The 27026-nt window shown below is 36.2% G+C and overlaps 1 protein-coding gene and 1 pseudogene across 1 annotated transcript; both read right to left on the reverse strand.

Moving 5' to 3' along the window:
- Positions 1–6108: 6108 nt before the first annotated feature.
- Positions 6109–6935, reverse strand: LOC121774206 (annotated as a pseudogene).
- Positions 6936–9804: 2869 nt separating this feature from the next.
- Positions 9805–12255, reverse strand: LOC121774207 (aspartic proteinase NANA, chloroplast-like). The gene is made up of 3 exons (XM_042171119.1): positions 11918–12255; positions 11653–11841; positions 9805–10618 (listed from the first exon to the last, which is right to left on the reverse strand). The coding sequence occupies exons 1-3, from the start codon at positions 12253–12255 to the stop codon at positions 9805–9807; spliced, it is 1341 nt and encodes a 446-aa protein (XP_042027053.1).
- Between the last annotated feature and the right edge of the window lie 14771 nt (positions 12256–27026).

Here is a 27026-nt window from a genome sequence, read left to right on the forward strand (position 1 = left end):
TTATTTTTTTCTCTTACTTTACTTTTTCTCCACTTTAACTATTTATACTCCCTCCATCGGCCATTATATGTCCCATATTTGACCGGCAAGGTTTTTTAAAAATTGTTTGACTTTATTAAAGTGGGTAGAAAAGTTGGTGGAACGTGGGGCCTACTTTTATATATTGATTTTATAATAAAAAGTGAGTGAAATGAGTTAGTTGAATGTATGGTCCACTTATCAAATATGATAAAAGTGAAATGAGACATTTATTGGCAGACGGACGAAAAAGGAAAAATGAGACATTTAATGGCGAACGGATGGAGTATCATTTTTCTAAAACGAGTGCAGAAAATGAAATGACTCAATTACCGTGGAACAGAGGGAGTATGACAAAGGGAACAAGAAATCTCCTTAACAAATCTTTGTATATGTGCTCGTCCGTGCGACTTGCGTGTCAAGGCAAAATTGAACTGAAATTTTTTGAAGACACAAATTGTCACGGCCGCCCTTTAGGGTTAATAAATACGGGCGATCGTGATTAAAAGAACTTAATAAACAGACGAAGGAAACTGGGGTTTCAATAAAGAGTTTGACCAATAATTAATATTTAAAAAAAGGTGGCCAAGAGGTTGACATTATCCAAATAATTAGGTTCAAAGCTAAAAGATTGATGAGAAAAAAAAACAATGTCTCAGCGGAAGCGTTCAAGAGAAAGAGTGGTGTCATGTGTGGAGACACAACGACACTCGTAGTTCATAACTAACCAAACCTTGCTTCAATTTTAAATTGCTCAACACCATCAATTGCTCGTCGCCGCTTAACCTGCACATAGGGAAAACACATGCAGAGCTGAGTACTTAATATACTCAGTGGGCTTAGAGCATCCACAACTGTGCTCTTGCCAGCAGCACAGTTGTGGGCCCGACCCCACTTTTTCTGCCTGCTCTCTGGCAAGAGCACAACACCCACAACTGTGCTCTTCCGCAAGGACGAGCACAATTAATTTAAAATTCAATTACACAAAAACATTTCCATAATACTAAAATTCATTAAAAAACCACAATAAATATTACAAATTACAAATAAAATAAAAAAGACATAATTAAAATCCTAAAAATTAAAAATTACATAATTAAAATCCTAAAAATTAAAAATTACATAATTAAACTCCTAAAAATAAAAAAATTACATGATTATTGGCTAATATTACCCGAGGAAGACTACGCATCTGCGGCACCAACCCCAATTGCTTTTTGAGACCCTATATCATGTCCTCGTGCGTTTGAAGTTGCGTGGGGGTCATAGTTGACCTATCGGCCATTTTGAGTTGGGCCAAAAGGGCCCACAACGAGTTGTTCGGGGGTGGAGGTGGAACATAGGGTGCGGAATCGGGGGCGGCGGCCGATGGAGTCGCGGAGCGCCAGCGGTCGGCCGCCGCCTTCTTTCTTCCTTGCGGTCGGCGTTGGGAACCGCTTGGTCCGGCGTCGGGGCTACCCAAGTTAGCTCCGGCGAGTTGGCTAGCCACTTCTTCGGAGCCGGAGTCGGATAGGGATACCGACCTTGACCGTTTGGAGGAGCCGCTAGAGGAGGATGTTACGCCTCCCATATACCTCGGGTGGAACCGCGTTTCCTGCCAAACGTTGAGGTACTTGAACGACTTACCGTTCAAGGATTGGTAGGTGCTCAGCGCGGCAGTGATGATGTCGACCTCGCTCCGGCCGCTCCTGGCATTCTGCGACTCCTGGAGGAAATAGCCATTGAACTTGCCAATTTCTTCGTTGGCTCGGCCGATGCAGTTGCGCACCATACTCTCGTTGCGCTCGATCGTTCCCGGCGGTCGGTTTGCATTGTACCGGCGATAGACGCGCCACCAAAAGTGATCGCCGGATTGGTTCGTGTCAACCGCCGCATCTTCGGAGATTTCGAAGTACACCTTGAACAATTTATCCATCTCCGCCGGAGTGTACGGTGTGCGGACACCGGCGCGAGTAGGAGGAGTCGGAGTTTGGGAAGGGGCGGTCGACCTAGGCTCCGGTGTCCACCCGTATCGCCCTTCGGAGGCACCTTGGTCGTCGATTGGGTATGGCCGGTAGCCACCCGGAACGACTGAATCTTGGGTGAGAGGAGGGGCCGAATATTCCGTTTCCGGACTAGGAAACGGTTGTCCCCCGAACCATTGGGGGTTCCAACCGTGAGAGGGCGGGTTGTCATCGCCTTGGCCGGACATTGTTAGGGTATGAGAGAATGGAGATGAAAATGGATATGGGAGAATGAAGATGAGAATGGATATTGGAGAATGAAGATGAGAATTGTGTAGTTTGATGTGAATTTTTGGGTGTGAAAGTTGGGGTATTTATAGATGAAAGTGTGTATTTTTTGGGGGAAAAAAATAAAAATAAATAAAAAAAGTGTAAAAAACGGTAATAAACGGTTATAATTTTTTTGGGAAGTGAAAATTTTTTTATCGGTTTTTTAAATTAAAAATCGATTTTAAATAAAAATTTTTTTTTGAAGGCAACGGCTATGCCGTTGCCCAATCCCGTGCCGCCACGTCAGCTGCTCGCTGGCGCGGCGCGAGCGCAGCGGCGGCGGTGCTTCGCCTTGCCAGCGGCGCGGACGGCGGTGGCGACCGTCGCCACCGTTGCGGATGCTCTTATGCCGAAAACATTTGATGAAAGTTATGTCATCCATACCATAGTGAACTCGAGTTTTACATTTAGAAAAGAAATATCATCGAGTATCACAAAACCAGGGACGGAGCCAGGATTATAAATGAAAGGGGGCAAAGTTATATGTGATGAAAATTTTAGAATTTGAGAAGGGGCAAATACAAGAAAATTTTAATAATTTTACAAAATTGGACCATAAATTAGTACATGTAAACATATTTGAGGAGGGGCATTTGCCCCACCTTCTTATAAGGTGGCTCCGTCCCTGCACAAAACGATTTCATAGACTGGCCAGTCAAAACAATCTCCCCACTTTCTCAACAATCATTCAATCACATCCTCTTTCCATAGTGAGACGAAAGTGTGGCCACACTATTCGCCCACGAGACCGGCCGACTAGCAAGGACGGCTCACGATCCCACCTGTGTACACTAGCCTGATAGGGTTTGCAGCCCTACTCAGACCCGAATTCGTTTATCATAGCCCTATAGCCTAATGGAGCGAACTCACAAACTAGGCATCATGCAACAATCTTAACATAGCCCTATAGCCTAATGGAGCGAACTCACAAACTAGGCATCAGGCGACAATCTCATCATCAAAACAAACATGGCGTGACATAACAATTTAAACCACCCTTATTCCACCATAATATCCTTTTGAAAGCGTAAAAGAGTTTAGTAAAAGAAAGCCCACCTCGACTGCTTAATTCTCAAGTACTTTCTTCCCCTTGATATCACGATTCACTTGCGATGATTTACCTTTAACATTTAGATAATATTTAAATATCAACACACTTTTCAAATAAATAAATAAAAAATGCATGCCTCCTAATTAAAGTTATTTATCTCGTTTTCCTCGGTTTTCGATTATTCGGCGGCCGCCCAAAATTCCTTTGTTGGCTCCTCGTAATTTTTTTTAAAGATATCGAATTAAACCCTAAGATTTAATTAAGCACGTATAATTAAATTCCCGCAAACGATTTATCTTCGAATTAATTATTTCCGACTTAAGATAAAGTTATTCACTCTTTGAATTATTCCGGAAATTAATTAAATATTCCTCACCATTAAATTTACTCATCAGCCTAAGGATTTAAATTAAAAGCCCCAAAGCTTAATTATTTCCCGACCCTACATCACTAATTTAATTAAGGAATCTAAAAAAAAAGAAAGAACCCAACAAGACTTCAGATTTTAAATTGGTGAGGGCCGATTCTTTTTTAAAAAAACAAGAGGCCCAGATTATTTTTTTTAAACAAACAAATGGCCCAATTTTCTAAAAATTAACAGCCCCAATTTAACTCTCATATTCCCCCCCCCCCACATCTCTCTCTTCCTCTTTCTCTAAATCTCTACTCTTTCTCGACGAGTTTGCAGGAATTCTCAACCATCGTCGCCTTCACCAACAAATCCGGTTCCGATTCCCCCAATTTGCGGCTTTAAATTCATCCGAAATTGCTTGGGTTTCGATTGGGGTGGAGCTGGAGGAACTCTGCCGCCGGGATTGCTGCTGCTGGCCGCGTCGCCGCTCAGCGCCACTGTCGTCGTCCAATCTCGCCGATGCCGCCGTCCAGCCGCCTTCCAGCTACCGTCGTCCTCAACGTCCAGCCAAGCCGCCTTCTTCGTCAGACGCTGGGAGACGCTGCTGATGGTCGCCGTCCGTCGCCGCTGGTGTCGGCTTCTCCAATTCCGCCAGCCACCGCCGCCGTTCCTCCCTCGCACGCCGTCGGAGGTTCGTTACAGACCGTTGTGAGCCCCGATTTACCCCGAAACATCCCGGAACTAACCCGTACAGCCCCGAAAGACTCCGACCCCACGAAAGATAAGTTCTCCTTATTCAAAGTTATGCTCTTCCGTTTTTTTTAATCACAGCAGCGGGTGTTCGATTGTTGGTGTATGATGATATGTTTGAAACAATTGCTAAATTTTCATGCTTTAGAATTGAGTAAAAATTATACCTCCGTGAGTAGGACTTGGCTATGGAGTTCACAAGGCTGAAAAAGGAGGTTCTTGAAGCAGAAGAATTTCTATTTCAATTGATAGCAATTGTTGGTGTTAGATTCTAAAATAGGACCAATTTAGGTACAAAACAATAGAGGGATTGTTTACGAGTTGAAATTGTGTAGAGTGGTTCTTTTTTTTTCTTGCTGCAGAGATAGAAGGAAACGGATTGTGCAACAAATATTATAGGAGAAGAGGATTTGGTTGTGATGTGGGAGAGGTTTAGGGAGTGAGGAGAGATTCATGGGAGAGAGGGGAGGGACGGTTTCTGTCGTGGGAAATAGGAGGATTCGAATTCCTCCTTTACATTTTTTATGTGATTTTAATTTAATTTAGATTTATTTGGTATTTATTTGTAGATCAAGGAGGAGGAAAAACTCATCACGAGGAGGAAAATCTCTACAGAATATTTAATTAAAATTTTATTAATGTCGATTGATGATCAAATCAACATGGAGAATATTTAATTAGATTAGTTTAATTCTCAGTCCATTGTATTTTATTTTAAATTGTGCAGTCCACAATTTATTTATCACAGACTGGACTTTTATATTATTTATCCAATTTATTCGATCCAGCTCGCGAATTGAGTCCAATAAATATATTCCTCACGAAAAGGAATTATTTAAATCGACGTAATAATTTATTTCAAAATTTCTAGTCCAGCGACCAATTCCACTCAACAAATAATTCACGGACCCTCGCAATATTAATTGCATTAAATACAAGTACTTTATGATTCAAAAATTTAGGTTTAGAAAATCGGGGCGTTACATAAATTGAATCTCTCTATCAACAATTGTTTAGTTTCATTATCAACAAGTACGTTTGTATCGCACTTGTATCATTCAAGAATGTAGTTTCTTTAATGAAACTTATTAAAAGAGATTTGTGAAATACTAGAATCCAAGACAAGTTAATGGATGAATGATATCTTATCTATATATATAATGAGAGAAAATTTCAAAATAACAATAATGAAACTATTCTTAGATGGTATCAAGACATGTCGATATACTAATGTCTCATAAATAAAGATACCAAATGATTTATTATATTTTTCAATGACATGTGGTAATATTCTTTCAATAAAATAAGTGTGAAGCGTATTTTTCAAGAATCATATTTGAAGTTCACACTATACAAAATAGAGGTTCTAAATAAGAAAAAAAAGGGAACATATACCTAAAAAAATGGATAAAGCCCACCATCCATTCTTTTCTATGATAATAAAAACAAAATTAAGAAAACCAAGTCTATAAATGTATTTGCTATAAAAAAATTGAACAAGAACCAATTATAAATTCATAATTGGTTCCAAATTAATTTTTGCCACAACCAACAACTTGAGAATACCTCTACAAACAGAAAAGGTTAATGCAAGTTAAACAAAGTTAAAGAGTTAAGTGAAAAGGAAATCTTGTTTATGTCGAAGGGTGTATTAACCTAAACAATTAAAGGCCTTGTTGAATAAGATAATTACCCATCTCCTCCACAACCATGTTGCCCGGTCTAATCCCGTCATACATACCATTGATCAAGCCAAGAGTAGTCTTTTTGATGGTGACATCATGCCTTAATACCTAATAAGCAAACAAAAAAAAAACCATAATGGGATTAGCTAGACTCTTGATATGTATGACTAAATTGTTGATGACAATACTTTTTTTCCTTCCCCTCGGATGACGGCACCAGGCTCGCCTCGAATCACACGGTAACCACTTCCCCCGATGTGAAATCCGGTCGGAGCCAACGAACCGGGATTATCGAATTCGTTCATCATAGATGTTACCTCATTAGGCTTCAACTGCATCACCATTCAATTGTTTATACATAGCTAATTAATACAAAGTAGGAAATTAAATAGTTAGCATGAGCGATAGGATACCTTTGGGAAGTTAAAGGTTTAGGCCAAAATGTTGCCGTCATGGCTGACGATGGCGATGGAAGTCAGGAAATAGCCGCCACCAATATCGGACCTCAACTGGTCCTCTATGAATGATTGCAACCACGTGGTAGAATTTGTCACGATCGTACTTTCTAAGGACAGATAGCTTGGTTGAGATTAAAAATGCGGGAAAGAAATGAGAAAGACAATAAATCTTGACCATAAGCCCATAACTTGAAATAGTATGAATAACACGGAAGAAAACAGAGCATCATCTCAACAAAACATAACTTGAAAGAAGCGACAATTCAACAGTAAACAAACAAATCAGAAGAACTAGAATTCCAATAGTAAGCAATTCAAGAAAAACATACTTTCAGATGAAGCGTACATAACAAGGAATTAATGATGCCACGTATGAAGACATGACAACATTCAAAATATCAAAACCAAACGAAAACCCTTTATTTGCTCAGCTCAATATCATCACCTCCGTCACTGCTCAACTTGCATATTTTTAACGCACTTGCAGGTTTAAGTCCTTAATATACTCAGTGGACTCATACAAAAAATACATTTCATAAAATATTTATCATGCTATTATTAAGTGACATCGGAGTTTTAACTTTAAAAAGAGCCGAGGCATTAAAACATTTCATCATTAAAAGTATCTATGGCTGGTCAAAGTTCTCATTGACATCAACCATAACATACTCCCCCCGTCCATGAAAAATAGACCACATTGTGAATGACACGAGTTTTAATGTGAAATCTGTAAAATGAAGAGAGAAGAGAAAAAAGTAAGAGAGAAGTAGTGTTAGTGGAACGTGGGGTCCATATTATTAGTAGTGTTTAATTGTGTTAGATAACAAATGTGGGGTCCTTTTTCAAACTTGGTCTATTTTTCGTAGACAACCAAAAATGGCAAATGTGGTCTATTTGTCGTGGACAGAGAGGGTCACTCTCCAAGTCACTATAGACCTCAAAAGATGACCCGATCTATCATAGGTGTATACTAGTTCGAGTGGGATCTGCAGCTCTACTAGGACCCGAATTCGATTAAACATACATGAAAAAATCACGTCGCATAGGTTCAATAAAACAAAACACGGCATGATAAACACAATCACCTGTCACATCATAATATAATTATGACATAATCCTTATTTAAAAGGAAAATCCACCTCAGAAACAGGCTCCTCGCATCCGCAATGGCGCCCGTCCCGGCTGACGTCCGCGCGGGACGTCCGCCATTGTGCAAAGGAGACGCGGATACGGACGTCCTCTGCGGACACCGGAGTTCCGCGGCGTTCCCTGGACGTCCGTGGCGACGTCCTTGCGGACGTCCGCCATTGCGTTGACCCCACTTTTAGTATGCGGATCTCACATCCTACCAACTTTTTACACTCACAAGTCACAATCCAATATAAAACAAATACTTTAAATGAGTCTCACATTCCACTCATTTTCTCCCTTTACTTTTCTTCATAAAGTCAAACAATTTCTTAAAACCCGTGCCGAGTCAAAATGACTCTTTAAATGGTAGACGGAGGGAGTATTAAGTTTCTGTATATTGCATTTAACTTATGTTCTGTAAAATGGGTTTTAAATTTTCAATATGTAATTTTCTTTTTCATTATAGTTATATTTGATTAAAATATGTATATTAGAGATATATATCTGTGTGTACATGTGGTGGTGTATGGATGGTTAGTAACTTAGTATTGAGTAATTGCAGTTGACCAATTTCCCGCATTGTTACAATTGAGAATCTATTTGGAGAATGCCATAAATTTTGTCTTTATCTTTATGCATTTATCAAACATCGTCCCATCCTACGAATTGACCTGAATTTTGTTTTTTAACGTGCATTTATCTTTAAGTAGTTTTTAATGTGCATTTATCTTTAAGTAGTTTTTAATGCAATAAATTTTGTTTTAATGCGCATTCCTTTTGTTTTTTAATTAGACATATCAGGGGAGTTCTATTATTTTATTTAATTTTATCTCAATGATCTATTTAAATTTGCTTTTATCTTTAAGTAATTTTTAATGCATTTTACTTTAATTTGAATTATATTCTTAAGGTGGTATAAAAATTGAAATTTCACTTAACCTAGGTTTTTCCCCCCTTTTTTCTCAATAATCTATTGCAATTTATTTTTATATATATGTAGTTTTTTTTTTTGTATTTTACTATAATCTGAAATATATTCTTGATGTGATATAAAATTAAAAAATTCAATTAGTCTATTTTCTTTTTTAAAGATTAGGTATATATTGCACTTTTTACATTTTTTTATTTCAATTATATCTTAGCAGTCTAATACATTAATTTGATTTTCTTTCTTTTTTCATTTTTGACAGTAGATTGTTTGTATATTTTTATATTTTATTTTTTATTTCAGTTATATTTTAATGATTTGGTATGAATTTAAAAGTTCAAAATCCTATTTTTATTATTTTATTTTGTGGTTTTTGGAATGCAAACTGTTAGTTTCATTACTATTTTTATATTATTTTTAATATATAATGTAATTATTTATTGTACAATTCGTACTCCCATATTAAAAGTTCTGGATTCACCACTGAACAAGATACCGATATCTGAATAAGACGGATGTCTAGCTAAAAATCAAAACCAAAAGAGAGCACCAGACAAAACTAAGACCAACATACCCCACAAATAAATAAAGCAACAAAAATGCTCTCATACCTCTTTAGAATATTATCAAAATGATTTTATATTATATATTAGGTACGTATGATATATCATACTATTTTTTATATATATTTGAACTTACTCTTTTAATTTTATTTTCGCACCTATACTAGAATCTTAAAAAATTAAATTTAATGGAAAAAGATTTAGATTTACTTCATTATAATTAAGAGGTGATATCTTAGCAAGTTAGAATTGATTTGCTATACAAAATTGATTTTTTATGGAAGTACTACTTACAAGCACAACAGACTTTACTAACCGTAGTTTTTTTTTACTTAAAGTCAAAACATAAGTACACCAAAAGAGGTAATTAATCAGTGACCAAATAAAGATTTAGCGTTGACAAAGAAGCGAAGAAACAACAAAATAAATCCTCAACAATGCTAACCATCACAATCACACCATCTTATTAGTAGCACTTCTGATAAAAGCACTATATCACTATAACCCACTCATGTACCCTCAAACAATTATCATTTCATGCAATCTACATATAAATTTGAATGAGAAAAAGGGATGGATGGTGACCAAATTGAGCCTAAGTACAAGAGGAGGGACCAAACCCCAATCTCCTCTTGCCAAAATCAAACTCCCACAAATGATTCTGCTGCATAATATTCCCAACAATACTCGCATCCGCCCCCGCGCCGCCATCCGCGAACCCGAGGCACTTCACCCCGGGCGCGTCATCGATCACGTAGCTCTTCACCGGCGGCTCAAACCTCGCCCCGTCCACAAAATGCAGCACGAACCTCGGCACAACCCTCTCATCAAACCCGGTCGAGTTGAAGCAGTACTCGGGGCCCACTTCTCCGTAGTACACCCGCTCGAAACCTCGCAGCGGCTCCCGCAAGGCCGCCATCACGGGCTCGTAAGCCGGCGTCGTCAGCACCGTGAGCGTCGTGCCCGAGTCCAGAAATGCGCCGCCGCCGTGGCCGAAGTCCCAGACCTCGGCCGGGATGTCGAGCATCGTTCCCCCGACCGAGATGCCTCGGACGCGGACGGCGTAGAACGTGCCGATCGCGCCCAGCACGAGCTCCGTGTGCCGGATCCGGGCCACGGAGACGTTGGCGTCCTTGTAGGAGCCGAAGATGAGGTGGCTCGAGGCGCTTCTCGGGCTCAGGTGGTCGACGAGGCAGTACGAGAACTTGCCCCCGAACACGCCCGCGGCGGTCGAGTTGGGGCTGTATCCCAGTCCCATTATGCCGTCCGCGCCGAGTAGGCTCCGGCCGGTGGAGGACTCGCTGCAGCCCACGAGAACGTTGCGGAGCCTCGCCTTCCTCCCATTGGTGAGGCTGAACGTGACGGTCTCGTGGGCGAATACGCCCAGCGCGAACGTGCCATCCACGTAGCTGATCGTGTTGTGAATATGGAAAGAAATAATTAATGAGACTATTCAATTAAAGAGGGAGAGCTAGGCTCATTTGTTTTCATTTTTGTGAGCTTGAATAAATTATAAATGACTAAATGAGGTTTCTTTTTCCAGAAATGCAATAATACTAGAAAATGAATAAATATTTTGTGATGGCTAAAAGAGGAGGGACCTTATAAAATGTGTGAGAAAATCTAAGATAGGGTTGCTACTTGCTTTCAATTCGCTTAAAAAAGTGTTCCTCTCGTCGCAATTAATTGTATCAAATATTTTTTTTCAATCCACAAATTAATATTTCCCTAGCTCCACGTTTCACTAACTTATATTTTTTCATTATTTTTGCAAAAATAATACTACTATTTAAAAGTAGGTGGGTCCATATTCTACTACTAATTTTTTCCAGCTCACTTTCTATTGCTTTCTTTGGTCTCTATTAATTGCAAGTGCGGCTTTAAAAAATTATTTAACTTTTTTTAAAAAATCAGAAAAAAATTAATGAAATGTGAATTTTATTTTTATATATTACTTCTGTTAATTTTATAATAGTGGAATGAAATAGTGATTTATGAGATTAACTTACTAAAGTATATTAAATGTGAAAATTAAAATTGAAGTGAGTCAACTTAAACCAATTAATGACGGACGGTAGGAGTGTCCCTATCATAATATTCATGTCATTTTGTAGAGCTCTTAATTTTAATTTCACACTAGTAAGTGTGCCAATGACTAATTCAACCCCAAATACTCCTTTCATCCATAGATGGCATATTTAGATAATAATATGAGATTTTAGGAGATATTTTATATATTATATGGAGAGAGAAAATAATTCAGAGTATATTTATTTATATTAATGTAAGGGATTTTTTTTAAAAAATGTAGCATCATTGTGGGGAAAAAATATATGACATTTTTTGTGAAAAAAATAAATTGTGACATCTATTTTTGAACATATAAAAGAGTACTTAATTGGCTACTTTACTTGCAAATAATGAAGTGTGTGTGTGAATGTACCTGTAATTATAGGCGCAGGGGTGGAGTGGAGAAGGGCAGATAGTTAGGGAGAAGAGATCAGCAAGATCAGTCTGGCAGGAGGTGGAAGAGCAGGTCACAGTCTTGAACGACGAGGAGCGATCTGCACGGAACACGCGGCTGCGGTGGCCGCTCTTTATTCGGCCGCAGTCATCATCGTGGCACTTGTACCTGCAATTGGGATCAGTTAGAGTACTATTTAGATGGGAAATCATTATTCATCCTTTTCTTTTCTTTCTAAGTGTACCTGCACTTGGTCCAAGTGAGGTCACTCCCGGTGTCGGGGATCAGCACCAGATGCTGCCCCGGCGATCCCATGTTGAGCTTCACCAGGTACTGCCCCACGCCGTAGTCGGCGGCGGAATGCAACGGAAGTTCACCGGAAGCATTCAATCTGCTCCTCACTTTCCTTGATATCGCTTGCGCGCGAGAGGCGTCGCTGTGGACTAACTTCCGCGGCGGAAGGGGGTCGCCGGGATGCAAGTGGTGGCGGTGGATGAGCTCGAATTTGACTCCGGCGGCATCGGCATTGAAGGAATTAGCAATGAGAAAGAAGATGAAAAGGAGTGGCTGCGGCCTAGCCATAGGGTATATATATGTTTAGGAAGGGAAAGCAAGCGGCCGTGGGTATTTATTTTGGAAGGGAAACGCAGATATATATATATATATATATACGAATTCATCTCATATTTACCACCTTTGTATATTGTGGGCTGTCTAAAACGTGGGATTGAGAAAGCATAACAAGTATTCCACCTGTCCGTCAGTAAATGTTTTAAGAATTTTTGTTTGATTTGTTAAATAAAGTGATGGCATTTTATTATAAAATGTAATTGAAATGAGTTAGTAGAATGTAGAGTCCATAGGTTAATATTAGTAAACGTGAAATGAGATATTTATTGACGGATGAATGAGAAAAAATATATGAGAAATTTCATTGCGAACAGACGAAGTAATAAAAATGAGTGAATATTTAATTAAATACAAATATTTTGAAAATATAATACTTAAAATTTATATATAGTTAAAATGGAGTATTTGACTAACGTGCTTGTCGTGGAGTGGTTAAGGTATTTTTACATTGTGCGCAGATAAGGAATCGAATCTCCAAGCACACTATCATTATTCTTTACGATTGTTGAAGCAGGTCAATCAGCCGACGATTCACGACCGAAATGACGGATTTTCCGGATTCAAAATGGTTTAATTAGTTACTACTTTAAAGGTGCAAAACGGTTTAATAAAATGATGAAATAATAAATAAGTAAATATTCCTTTGATAGGATGCACTCTATCTGTTTGCAAATAATGTTCGCAAATAATAGTAATCACATTTGTATTTCGGTTTGTCCACAAACTAATGTCCGTTATTTGCTTTTCCATTTTTGGTAAGTGACTCTCACTTTCTATTAATCCATCACAATCACATTCTATTATGTAAAACTAACATTGGGATTCGATTATTCGTATTCCACTAAATTTTCTTTTACATTTCTTAAAATTCGCATCAAATCAAAGTGAGACTTTAAATTGTGGACCGAAGGTGTAATTTAGTACTAGTATTTGTATATATTGAAGATTAGTGATATGGAGTGTTAATTTGTATAGTAGAATTCATATACGTCTTGATTATTTATTCAAATATAAATTAATAAAAAAATTACTCCATCACACATGGTAAAAGGAGAAAAGTTCAACAGTATTTGACGTATAAGTCCTAAAATATCTTCAGTTAAAGCAATTTGCACTTTTTATGCAGCAAGGTAAAGCATAATTAATTCATCACCATTTCATAATTAATTCAGTTACCTTGAATCCAACTGTATCCTAAAAACGATTCGTCATTAAAATCCAGCAACATATTAGTTTGCTTCTAATTGTAGGCTAGTAGTCGGTGGACTTTAATTTATACTCTACAACAAATATTCACACACTAATTATATATCCATGTCTCATTTGCAATTTCTTTTAATTTTATTTCTTTTATTTAATTTTATTTCTTTTATACTCCCTTATTTAAGGTTGACCACTTTTAAGAAACTCAATTAGTTTTCATAAACGTGTAATAAGAAGCAACATGACTTTTGTACAAATAACCATTAACTGTCCCATTTCCAATTAATTGAACTTTAATATGTTACAAAAAATTATAGAATAATCAAATAAATAAAATTTCTAGCTAACTACGTGTGGTGGTAGGTAGAAGTTGAATCTATTTATTCTTGGTCGATTCTTTACAAATGACCTAAAACAACGCGCAATGAAATGGGAGTGTAATTACAAATACTCTCGCCGTCCCTTCCTAGAGAGTATGCACTATTTCTTTTTTCATCCGTCTTCAAATAGTATGAATATTCCAATTTTGGAAATTCTCTTATATCTAACGAGGTGAAACTCATTCTCCACTAACAATACTTAAAAAACTTTTGTTATCTATCACTCTCTTACTTTACCAATAATGCATTAAAACCCGTGCCGAACCTAAAGTTTATACTCTTTGAGGACGGAGGGAGTATGTTTTATTTATTCTTTATTTTTTTCTTGCAATAATGATTAGTTGAGAAAGGAGTGTAATTGTATTTCTTTATTTTTCAATTGTAAGATAATAAAATGATGTTACTATTGATCTATGCTGATGAGATTGAGAGGGAACATCTCTCAACCTGGTGTTTTTAGAATCACACATGAAAATTATATCACATTGATAAAAAAAATCTAGAAATTTCAAGATTTGTTAAACAGTAAGCCACTTAATGATTAAGCTAATTGCAATTTAGAATGATGCACAATCATATTTGCAATTACACACTAAAATGCCGCCAAATCCATTAGGAGCGCAATATCCTTCCCCTTTGAATTCGGCCTTACAGTTAGCTTCACAATCTGGAAGGCTACAACCTCTGTTATCAATTATAGTTGTGCATTTTTGTTGTGCATTCACTTCAACGACTGTGCCTAGCACCACTGCAAAAACATATTCAATTGTTTATCTAATGAAATAAATATAAAATTATCCAATAAAAATAAATATGTATACCTGATAATACAAGGAAGATAACTAAAGATAGTTTAGCCATTCTACTTTATTCAACCTTTCTTTTCGTTTACTAATATATTGGTTGCATCTACTATATATTGAAATGGTATTGCTGCTTCATTATATATGCAAGAATCGGAAAATCTCCCACATTAATATTGTAATCCCAATTACTTATTACGGTTTTATTTTGAAATAATTCGTATTTATTAACAATATATAGTTGCCATATTATAATCGAGCGTTTCATCGAACTTAATTGTCAACAAAATTTGGATCGATATTTTCAACGGCAAAGAAATGGAGTACTCCTTAATCCTTATTAGTTATTTCCGCGTTCTATGAGTGAGATTAAATTTATTAAACAATATAATTACCGATATATATAATTAAAATTTATGGTTGATTATGTATAGAATATTAAAACTAATTAATTATTTTATAAGAATATATAATTAAATACAAATAATCGGAGTATAAAATTTTAAGTTAAAACCTTTTTAAGGTGTTTGTCGTCATGGAGTGGTTTAATGTATTTTTTACGTTGTGCATAGGTAAGGAGCAAATCTCCCTAAGCACACTATTTTTTATAAATGTTGAAAATTGATTTGAATCGGTCAATCGATAGAAGATTCACGACCGAGACAACTGATTTTCCTAGTTCATAACGGTTTAGTTAATTACCTAGTTTAATTCAAAGGTGTGAATCAGACCAAACTGAGTATCGATTCACTGTCGAACCGGTGCAAACCCTAATTAAAGCCAACTTACATAGACATTTACTACAAAATACAAATATACACATCCCGTTAAGGATGAAGTTCCTTAACGGTCAAAGTTCGCGTCGAACGTCGCGGGAGCTTTGCCCGTCGATCAATCCGGCGTCGAATTCTAGGGTTTGTGCGTTGCGCACTTTTGGAAGAAGAAGATGAGTGAGAGAAAGTATTTTATTTCTTGAATGATTGAGAATAATAGAATGACTCCAATTTATAAGACTAGCCTTAACTTACTAATAATAATAAAAAAAAAATCCTAATAATATATAGGAAAGATATGCTAAATCAATACAAACTAAATAAAAGATATGTAGAGATATTCCTAGTGATATGTCTCGTATCACATCCCATCCCATGAATGCATCTTGTTTCTTTTTTTTCCTAAGCTAATAGTATACTACATGTGTGTAACAGTGTAAGTGTGTTGATCTAATATAAATTGCTTCCTGTAACTTAGTATATGTATATTGATATATTGAAGATTAATGATTTGAAGTGTTAATTTTTGTAGTACATCAATACACCCGCAATAAAATACAGTATAAAAATAATAAAAAAATTACTCCTTACACGTGATAAAAAGAGGAAACGACGTTCATTCAACAGTATTTGACTAACTTTTATGCAGAAAGGTAAAGCATAAATAATTTATCGTCATTTCATATTTAATTCAGTTACCTTGAATCCAACTGTATCCTTAAAAATGATTCGTCATTAAAATCCAGCAACATGCTTCATTGCTTCTAATTGTAGGCAAGTAGTGGGGTGACTTTAGACAGCCACACTAACTAATTATCCTTGTCTCATTTTGCAATTTCTTTTGATTTTATAGCCTTTGTTACCCCCTGTTTATAAATAGGAGTCATATTTTTTTAACGATGTATATTTTGAATAATATAGAGACATACGAGTTCAAAAAGATAATAGAACTTGAGTTGCACTTTTGTGTAAGTATTCATTTTATAATAAAATAAGGTATTAAGATGTTTTTTATATTTTAATAATTTCCATTTCTATGATAAATAATAGTATTAAAATAATAATTTTACAGTAAAAGAGCCACCGAAAATTTTGGAAACCGGTATAATACAGGATGCATTATAACAAACTTATCTAATAAGGAAAAATGTTTGTATTTAAATACACAAATTAGTGTTCTTAGTTGATAGAAAAAGTATCCGTAGACATTTTTTAGTGATGATGATAGTTTGAGATGCTCTATGAACAAAATTATATCGTTGTAGTTGAAATATATTCATAATTTTACTCAACCTGAGATACTCAGAAAGATTATTTATCATTTTCTAAATAAAAAATTCGCAAAAACCATGAACGTTCTCTTTATTTAATTAATACAATGTTAAAAGATTTAAAACTTCTGGGAAACTCAATTAGCTTTCAAGTTTTCATAAACGTGTAATAAGCAGCATCACTTTTGTAGAACTAATCAGCTGTCCCATTCAATTAATTAAACTTTAATTAATAGTATATATGTTCCAAAAAAATTCAGGTAGAAGTTGAATTTATTTATTCTTGGTTGATATTACACATTTATACAAACTGAGAAAAAAATGGACATTTTGAGGTAGACAAACTAAAAGGGAAAGGTGAACATCTTAAATGGAACGGAGGTCGTATCATTTACCTTTGAATCTACTCTTGCACTTAGCTTCACAATTTAGATATCTACAATGTCGACTATCAATTTTGGTCATGCATTTTCAGTATCTATTCACTTCTCTATATCGTTTCAATTTTACCGGATATCTCACTTTCACTTCAACAAAGGCATCCAACACAACTACAAAAACCAATGTTTTAAAAACCGGACCGGACCGGCCGGTTCGACAGGTTCAACCGTGAACCGGTAGGTGGTCCGGTCCGGTTAGCACTATAAAACCAGTGACATGTTCACCCGCCATGAACCGCTGAAACCGACCGGTCGGACCGGTCTGGCCGGGAATCGGAAACCGGTTCAAATGCTTTTCAAAATTTTATTCTAAAATTTTGGCTTTGATAGGGGTCGAACTCAAGACCTCCCGGTGAACTTACTAATAATTCTACCACTACACCACAAGGACTTCTTGGTAGTAATATGAATATAAATTATTTTCATATGTTAAACACGAAATATTTTATCTATATAAACTAATAATTTGTGTTTAATACGTGTATATATGTATATTAAGAATACGTGATTAATTATATTAAAAGTTTACTACTATTTGATTATATACTAGGAGTATTTACTAAATATATGTTTTTAATTTATGTTTATTCATATATCTTTGTGTATAATATTATTTTGCCGCATTACTTTTTGAAAATAATACTATGAACTTATTTATTTTTATACATAAATATTAAATTTTTTATTTACAATAACTTACTACTAGTATAATTTATATATTTAATTATATTTGTTGATAAAAAATTAATAAAATTCTATCATTCACTAAAAATATATTCTTTTTAATTTTATATTCTTTTAAGATAATTCATTTTAATTTTATATATTTTTTTAAGAAATTGTTAATTTTAATATATTTCTTATATTTTAATTATACTTTTACAATCACTAATGTTTTATAATATAGGAGTTTATAATTATACATAGAGTTTAATACTAGTTTTTAATATTGTGTATTATAATTTATTATTGTATTTAAACTTAACGTCATTAAATATTCTAATATACTAGTACAAGACTTGTTTTCTATAATAATACTATTAAATGTATAATACTATAATATTTATTGATAAAACATTTGATTAAATTTTATTATTTACTACTAAATAAATAAATAAATAAATATATATATATATATATATATATATATATATATATATATATATATATATATATATATATATATATATATATATATATATAAACAGTATTCCGGTTCAACCAATGGTTCGACCAGTGAACCGGTTGAACCAGTGAACCAGTAATGACGTCGGTTCGCTTGCCGGTCCGGTTTTTAAAACATTGACAAAAACACATTTTATTATTTATTCAATAAAATATATTTAAAAAAATTCACTGAAATATATTTATACCTGATATGAGAAGGAAGAGAAGTAGAGATAATTTAGCCAATTTACTTAATTCGATCTTTCTTGGTAAACATATTGATCGCCTCTAATATATATTGAAATAATGTTGATATCTCATTATATAGGGCCTCCAAATAAACGGTATGCAAAAATTGGAAAATCTGCAACATTAATATAACAATCAATTACGTAATTTTATTTCGAAATATTCGCATTTATTACTATACGAATGCCAATTACTTACTATTTTAGTTTGAAATAGTTCACATTTTTTGATAAAATATAGTTGCCATATTATACTCTGTTGTTTCGTCCGAATCTTGTGTGCTAATTTGTTTAAAGATACGTTCTCTTCATCGTTGAAAATATTGATTTAAGATCACCAAATTATTTTCTTGCTTCCAAAATCCGTGTGTGTGTTTTATTATTATTTTATTTCCAAAGTGTGTGAAGTTGACTTAGGTAGACAAAGCTATATAGGAGTGTGGGACCATGTCCCCATATGAAATTTCTTCGTGATTTTTTAGTGATTTGTTAAAACTTTATGATTAATTCTTTGCTAGCTATATTGATAGCTACCAGTATCTTTTAAAATAAATATCATTAAGTTATGATTATCATTTTAAAATTTAATTAAATTCGTGTAAATTGGTTTAAATCTGTAAAATGTGTTTTAGGCTTAAGTACATGTGGTGGTGAAGTAGGTGGTGAGTATTGAGTAATTGTAGTTGACCCATTTCCGCATTGTAACCATTGAGATTCTATTTGGAGAATGCCATAAATTTTGCCTTTTTCTAAAATTTTGTTGGCATTACCTAACTCTTTATGCATTTGTCAAACATCGTCTCATCCTACAAATTGACCTTTTTTATATAGAATAAAATATATAAATACTCTATGAATTATTGAAAATTATGAGTGTGCACAAATGGCACCTCTTGCTGCGAGTGGAGTTAAACTAGAGTGGACAGATCACAATCAAGGAAGGCCCACTTCAAATGAGACTTAATGGACTTCCAAAAATTAAATACCACTAGTATAAAACTGTATTCTGGTTTGCCCAATTGTTTAGTATTATGCGGGCCCAATACATTATGGCCCAATGGATGACGTAGAATTATATCTTGCGATTATTTTGATAGTTAAAATATGTATTTTGTTATACTATATGTGTGGGACTTTACATGTATAACAATTGAATATAATACTATGGCCCAGTGGCGGATCCAGGATCCGGAAATGGAGGGGGCGGAATATATAGTATTAGCTTGGTTTAGTGCGGACATGGCTATTTTTTTTGTTGTTAGGGGCGACGCCGGAGGCAAACGGAGGGGGCGGACATGGTAAATTTACATCCCGATAAGGGAAAAATAGTCGCACGGAGGGGGCGACCGCCCCCTCCTGCCCCCCTAGATCCGCCACTGCTATGGCCACTAACTACTACAATGATTAAACTAAAATATGTTTTAAGGTTTGCTCTTGTCTTAAACATATAAAACCTCGAGCAAAATGGAATTTAGTGAAGGTATCTACCATATATACATGTTTTACATTTTGATATTGTTGGTTATATTGGGCTGTTATGTGGTGGACTATTATTTGGGCATGTGAATTAATTGGCCCGAGTGATGTGTATTGGGCCTGTGCTTGCCCTAGCCCAATTGGCTGTTGATATACCCCCCACTCCTCTCACCTTCGCTACATTCATTCGACATTATCTCATTTTCTCTCTCTGCTCTCTCGAGTCTGCTGTGATTCCCTTGCTTCTTTCTTCTTCTCCGATGAATCTCTGGTTGTTTACAATGATCTATCACGGTTATTATAGTGATTGATCTTGTGTGAGTGTGGGAGAAAGCAACTGGTTCGGTTGCTTGTGTTCTGGAGAAACTAGGGTTTCTGTTTTGAGAGGTTTTCTTGAGTTTGTGTTCGGTGAGGGTTTAGATCCGGTGTTGAGTAGTGTTTTGGGGTTGGTATCCGGTGTGTGAGGTTAATCACTTGAGGAACCGGCTGTGCTCCCTTGGATCTTGGTTTCTGGTGAATAGATCTGTACTATTAGCGGGTGGCTGAGCCATAGCTACGAGATCTATTCGAATCCTTTGTGTTCTCTCTTATTTCTGCATGTTTTGTTTAGATCCAAGAGGATCTCTCCTTGTCTACTAACTAGGGTTTTCAAGTGTGCAGGGTTCTCGGAGGCTTGTGGATGCATTCGGTTGATGATTGCATGGTCCGAGATCATTAGCTAGTTACCATTCTAATAGCTAGTATTTGTACTTGTGTAAATCAGTCGCGTGGGTGATAGTTTGACTGAGCTATCTTGTACAAGACTAAAGAGGTCTCGGTAATTAGTGAATCTGGATAGTCTGATCCCTACAAATCAAAATCAAAGAATTACATTCCATAAAAACAATAAGAAGACATAGAATATTTTCGGACTATTAGTCTCTAAAATCACAAACTTAGATCAAAATTCGATATTTCCCACAAAATTAAAATTTGGTAACAAAATATTAAACTTATGCAGTGTATGAATTTTCCATGGTTTGAAATTTTGATGAAATTCGGGAGAAGTTTTAAAAACTAAAGCAACACATAAAATAATGTCGTTTACACTCATTATAAAGGCAGATACGTCGTTCCTTGACCGCTTTATAAAACTACATGTTTTACGCCAAACCAGTGTTACCACCCGTGCTATGTAAGGGACAAAAGATTTTCAATTGATGAAGATACATTTACAGCCAAATAAATTAAAATAAAAAATATAGAGAAATAATATACAAATATATTTCAGAATTGAAAATATGAATTAATTAAAATTGATATTAATAAGATTAAAAATAATTAAAAATATTATAAACAACAACAAACAATAGGCATTTGTAATTCTCTCAACACAATGAAACATTTCATATTTAGCAATCGAATGAAATATATAATTTTAATATCAGTTACAGGTGTAGTAACATAAAATAAAAAAAAATAACAAAAAGGACATGTGTGAAAGTATAATAAGATATACAAACAAAGGAAAATGTATTCCTAAATAAAAAAGAAAAATATAAGAAAATTATTTGAACGAATAATTATTTCATGATTTCATTCGATCAAAAAATAAAAAAATACTATTATTGGAATGGAAATAAATTAAAACATCCTTACATTTCAAATAATAAAATCTTAAAAGTTTTTTCAAAAAATAGGCAGAAATTATTAAATTAAAAAGCTTTTACAACAAAATAAAATATACTATTAGCAAAGATAAGTAATTTGTTATTCTTAACAATATTGGGCCACGAAAAATAGTATGCCAGCCCACTTAATTTAAAATGAACTGAGCCAAATATATTAGTATGGAGTGGGGCAAACAGAATAAAATGGTAAGCCCAACAACTAAAACAAATTAATAAGTCCCGTTCATTATTATACCCATATACTCCTTCGTACTCCCTCCATCTCAGTTTAAGAGTCCCATTAGAATTTACCATATTTGGTCATTATTTTCATAAAAATAAAGCAAAACAAAATCCTAAACATACAAAAAGTCAAAAGGGTCTCACTTTCCACTACCTCCCTCCAATTATTACACACTCCAATAACCACTACCTCACTTCATTTATTACACACTCTACCAATTTCTTCAAACTCGTGCCATAACTAAATCTTAGGGAGTATTACATAAGAATTTAAATAAATATAATAATTAAAAAAACGAGAAAAATAAAAAGATACGGAGATACTATCAAACAAAAAAAAACATGAACCTAAGAGCATGCGCAGCGGTGGCGTCCGTCGCCACCGCCGTCCGCGCCGCTGGCACGGACGCCGTCCTCCGCCGCTGCGCTCGCGCCGCTGGCACGACGCTGCTCGATGTATCGAGCACGTCCGTGCCAGCGGACGCACACGTGGCGCGCTCCCATTCGTCAACGGCATAGCCGTTGTGTTTAAACATTTTTTTTTAAAAAAAAAATCGGTTTTTTTTTAAGTCCATTTCTAACAAAATCACGCGATTGTTCTCTATTTCTTCCTAATGGCGATCGATAATCAAGCCAAAATCTTGTATGAACATTCAAATTCAGGTAAATCGGATGGAAAAACTTGGTATAAACAAAAAATTTAGAATTTTATATGATTGTCACAAACATTTGCAAATTTTAATAGATCCGTTGTTTACATCAAGTATAAGCTTGAAGATGGAAATTCTAAACTATTTTGGCTGTTTTCGAAGATACACACATCTCCAATCCTCTCAATTCGTCGGAAGCAGCAGCGACAGCCAATTTCAAAGGTTACAGATCAAAATGGTTAAAAATAGCATAACATAGACTTTTAGATAAAACTCTCATTTCTGTTAAAAAAATTACTAACTCTAGACATGTATAAATATACTGGTAACATAACACATAATAAGTAATTACTCTACATGAATGGTATAATGCTTTATGTCATTTCTTTCCTATATAATGAAAAACATTATCCAATTATAAAACCATTTTCCCAGGTTCAAAACAGCACACTAATTTCAGCGTATGTTAATGACAACATGGAATATTGAGAAGTACTACAAAATGGTACTAAGTTCAATCTTGCAGAGAGAGAATTCCAATATTGGTGATTAACTTCAATATCTTTTTATCACAAACGATATCTGCAAGACTGTTTTTTCAAGGTATAGTAACATCTTAACTATATAGCTTGACATATTCCACTATTGTAACTTATACTATATTTTACAAAATCGTTAAAGCAGTGAAGTATGGTGGATTGACTGAAAGACCAAAAAGACTACTTTGGAGGATGTATAATTCAAGGTACTTTATTTAACACACGTATAATATATTTCTGTAACATGCTTTGCTATATTTGTGTGACATGCATTACTGAAATCTGACATAATGTTACCAATTAGGTTTATATAAGGGTGTTAAGAGAAAAACTAATAAAATGTTGGAAAAAAGTTATATATATATGGAAACAACTGAAAATATACTTTGCATATTATGGAATAGCAGTAACATCAGTTCGGTCATAAGAGCATCCCCACCTGGACCCACTTTTATTACTTTTTTACTCCCTGCTCTTAGGCAAGAGCACAACACCCACATTCATGCTCTTCTGCAAGGACATACTCAAGAGTCTCATCATTCTATTATTCAATTTAAATAAAAACATTTCCACAATATTAAAATACATTAAAAATACCCGGAATACTATTACAAATTAAAAAAAAATTAAAAATTACATAATTAAAATCCTAAAAATTAAAAATTACGTAATTAAAATCCTAAAAATTAAAAATTGCATAATTAAATTCATAAAATTAAAAAAACCCACTGTTCGTGGCCGAATTTCGCCCAAATGTGTTTGATTAGGTCTTCTTGTAGCTCAGTGTGGGTTCGGGTATCGCGCATTGTGTTTCTTGTTTCGATCATCTCGCTCACCGTCGTATGCACACATCGGCGTGGGGGAGACCTCGCGGTTCAGCTTCCGGCTTCATCCTCGTCGTAAAAGTTAGCCGTCCTCGGTCATTCGTTAGCTATAATCATGTTGTGCAAGATTATACATGCAAGATTATACACGTACCACAACCGAGACAAAGCCTTCACAATGTTGAATCGGCCTTGAAGGACCCCAAAAGCTCTTTCGACGTCTTTCCGAGCAGACTCTTGACGCTGCGCAAAAAGAACTTGTCTCGGGTCTTGCGGATTGCTGAACGTCTTCACGAAAGTCGATCACCTTAGGTAGATACTATCGGCGAGATAGTATAACCCATGTTGTACGTATTTCCGTTGACGGTGAAGTCGATTGCCGGTGCTACACCATTCAAAACATAATTGAAGAGTGGTGAAGAATAGAGCACGTTCAAGTCGTTGGATCCGGTAATACCGAAATATGCATGCCAAATCCATATGCGGTAGTCGGCGACCGCTTCAAGGATAAGTGTTGGGCCGCCGCCTTTGTGGCCGCTTAAGTGTTGCCCCCTCCAAGCAGTCGGACAATTCTTCCACTTCCAATCTATGCAGTCAATGTTGCTAAGCAGATCGGGAAAACCGTGGACTGTTTCGTGAAGACAAAGCAACCGTTGACAATCATCGGTGGTGAGAGCACGAAGGAATTCCTCACCGAAAGTAGAACGAACGTCGTCGCAAAATTTTTAAGGCATAGGATTCCAGTTGACTCACCGGCATGCAAATACTCGTCGAAGAGGTCAGTTGTTTGCCCAATAGCAAGTTGTCGGATGGCACAAGTACACTTCTGCAACGCTGAGAGACTTTGCCAACCGGTTGTGTCTCTACTTGACTGAAAGTATTTAACACGGACGAACAATGTGTTGACAATACGCATAAACAACCGTTTTGACATGCGAAAACGACGTCGAAAGTAATCTTCCGGAAACTGCGGCTGGTCGGAAAAATAGTCAGCAGCAAGCCTTTCGTTGGCTCCCTCCCGGTCATGAGGGATGTAGCGGCGAATTGATCTAGTTGGTCGAGGAGGAGGGGCGGGGGTAGTGGCGGCGACATAGGCTTCATAGGCGGCACGATATTGTTCATAGTATTCTTGTTCTTCGCGCTCCGCTTCCACCATGATATCGGTGAAATTCATTTGAGAGGGTTTGAGTGAGAGAGGAAGATGTAGATGAATTGTATGAAAAAATATGAATGAGAGATGAACGGGAGATGATTTGATGTGAAAAATGGATGATGAATGTGTGTATTTATAGATGATTTTGGGAATAAAAAAATTATAAAAAAATAAAAAAAAATCAGAAAAACGGTAATAAAATGACCATATTTTTTGGAATCTGAATTTTTTTTAATTTTTGGTATTATTTTCGATTTAAAAAAAAAATTCCAACTAATAATCCGTTGGCCAATAGAAACGCGCCACGTAGCCTGCTCAGCGGCACGGAAGTGCTCGATGCATCGAGCAGCGCCGAGCCAGCGCGGGAATGCAGTAGCGGAGACAGCGATGCCGCGCCAGTGGCACGGACGCCGTCCGTCCCAGCGAGCACAGCTGCGGATGCTCTAAATTGCATTATGAAAATTTAAGTGAATTTTCCATGAGTTGACGAACATAAAAATTTTATGGGAAATCCACTGCAAAACCTAATTAAGTAATTTAATGTGATCGAGTTGTGTAAATTGTATTTAAGATTTAGAAATAACTCTAGTGAATTTGATACACAAAATCTGATTGCATGGGGAGTATATATCTTCCTTTCATCTTCATATCTGCAGAAGACGATGAATTGGCTATGCGTTTAGAAGGAGAGAGTAATCACAAGAAATGAGCGATCGAAAACCATCGGTGCCGGCGCCGGGGGAGGACGGGAAATCATGCGCGGCAGGGGCGGTCGGCAGCTGTGTGGCGCTGTTATGCTGCCCGTGCGCGGCGGTGAGCTGCATTGTGTTGTATTGCTGCAAGCTTCCGCTGGCGATGGTGCGCTGTTGCATGGGGAGGAGCCCGCGGAGGGAGGAGGCGGGAGGGACGGAGATGGTTGAAACCGTGGTGCCTGGAGCCGGCGGCGGAGAGGGGGCGGAGGAGTTGGGGTTGGAGCTGGCGGATTTTGGCATTGGCCATATGACTTTTGGGACGTTTTCTTATGCTAGTAGTGTTAATTCTTACACCGAGGGTGATTAGGCTAATTCACCTTCTCTGATAAATAATTGTAATAAGATAAATTTGAATATACATACTTTTAACAATTAATAATGTAATTTATCATGTCGTTTTAAATCCAAAAACTAGCGAGAGGCTTTGTTCCGTCTTAGGACCGAGTAGCAGCCTCGACCCGAGCGGAAGTGCGATGTGTCTGAAAACTCGGGATCGTAAATAGATTCGAGTACCATTCTGATCGCCTCTTTCTATATAGGTAGAACTCCCAACGAATCCCAACCAATATCACTGCAAATTTGCAAAGTAAGGCTACTAACTTTCCATTCAAGCTGATGTCTTCGCAATCAAACGTTTGTTGATAATTCCGAGCTGTGATTTTCCAAGATTTTGGTCATTGAGTCGACCTTCTGCCTGATCACTCTAACATCCGATACGAGATCATCAGTTCGCTTGTCTGCTGAGCGCTTAAGACGAATGTGCGGATGGTATCAAGATGGCCATCGTTGCTCAGGTAGATGCCAACTTAAGCAACAGTTCATTAACCTCTCTACAACAACATTAGATTCCAAAAGAGCTATTTTCTCATTCTCACAGGCCTTATCATCCAATTCTTCACGAAATGCAAATGCAGAAGATTCTTGATCTTTCATATTCTTTCTTATTGTGTCAACTCCTGGGAGATCATCAAGCTCTGGTTCAAGCTTACAGCCCGACACTAGCCCCCTTTAAGATGACCTCAAGCAAGACTCAAGTTTACATCTCCGTTCCATAACTTCGCATCTTTGGATGTGCGTGTTATGTATTCGTTCCAGATAGAACTTCGGATCAAGTTCGACTAAAATGCGCTAAATCATAGAAATGTTGTGATA

The sequence above is a fragment of the Salvia splendens genome, chromosome 17 (genome assembly GCF_004379255.2).
Source record: "Salvia splendens isolate huo1 chromosome 17, SspV2, whole genome shotgun sequence".
NCBI classification, from domain to species: domain Eukaryota; kingdom Viridiplantae; phylum Streptophyta; class Magnoliopsida; order Lamiales; family Lamiaceae; genus Salvia; species Salvia splendens.

What these genes read in the sequence shown, in the direction of transcription:
- LOC121774207 (XM_042171119.1), bottom strand. Translation starts at nt 12,255, where the DNA reads ATGGCTAGGCCGCAGCCACTCCTTTTCATCTTCTTTCTCATTGCTAAT. An exon ending in CTCACTTGGACCAAGTGCAG is followed by an intron (nt 11,842 to 11,917) that starts GTACACTTAGAA and finishes TCCCAATTGCAG; the next exon opens with GTACAAGTGCCACGATGATG. An exon ending in CCCTGCGCCTATAATTACAG is followed by an intron (nt 10,619 to 11,652) that starts GTACATTCACAC and finishes CAACACGATCAG; the next exon opens with CTACGTGGATGGCACGTTCG.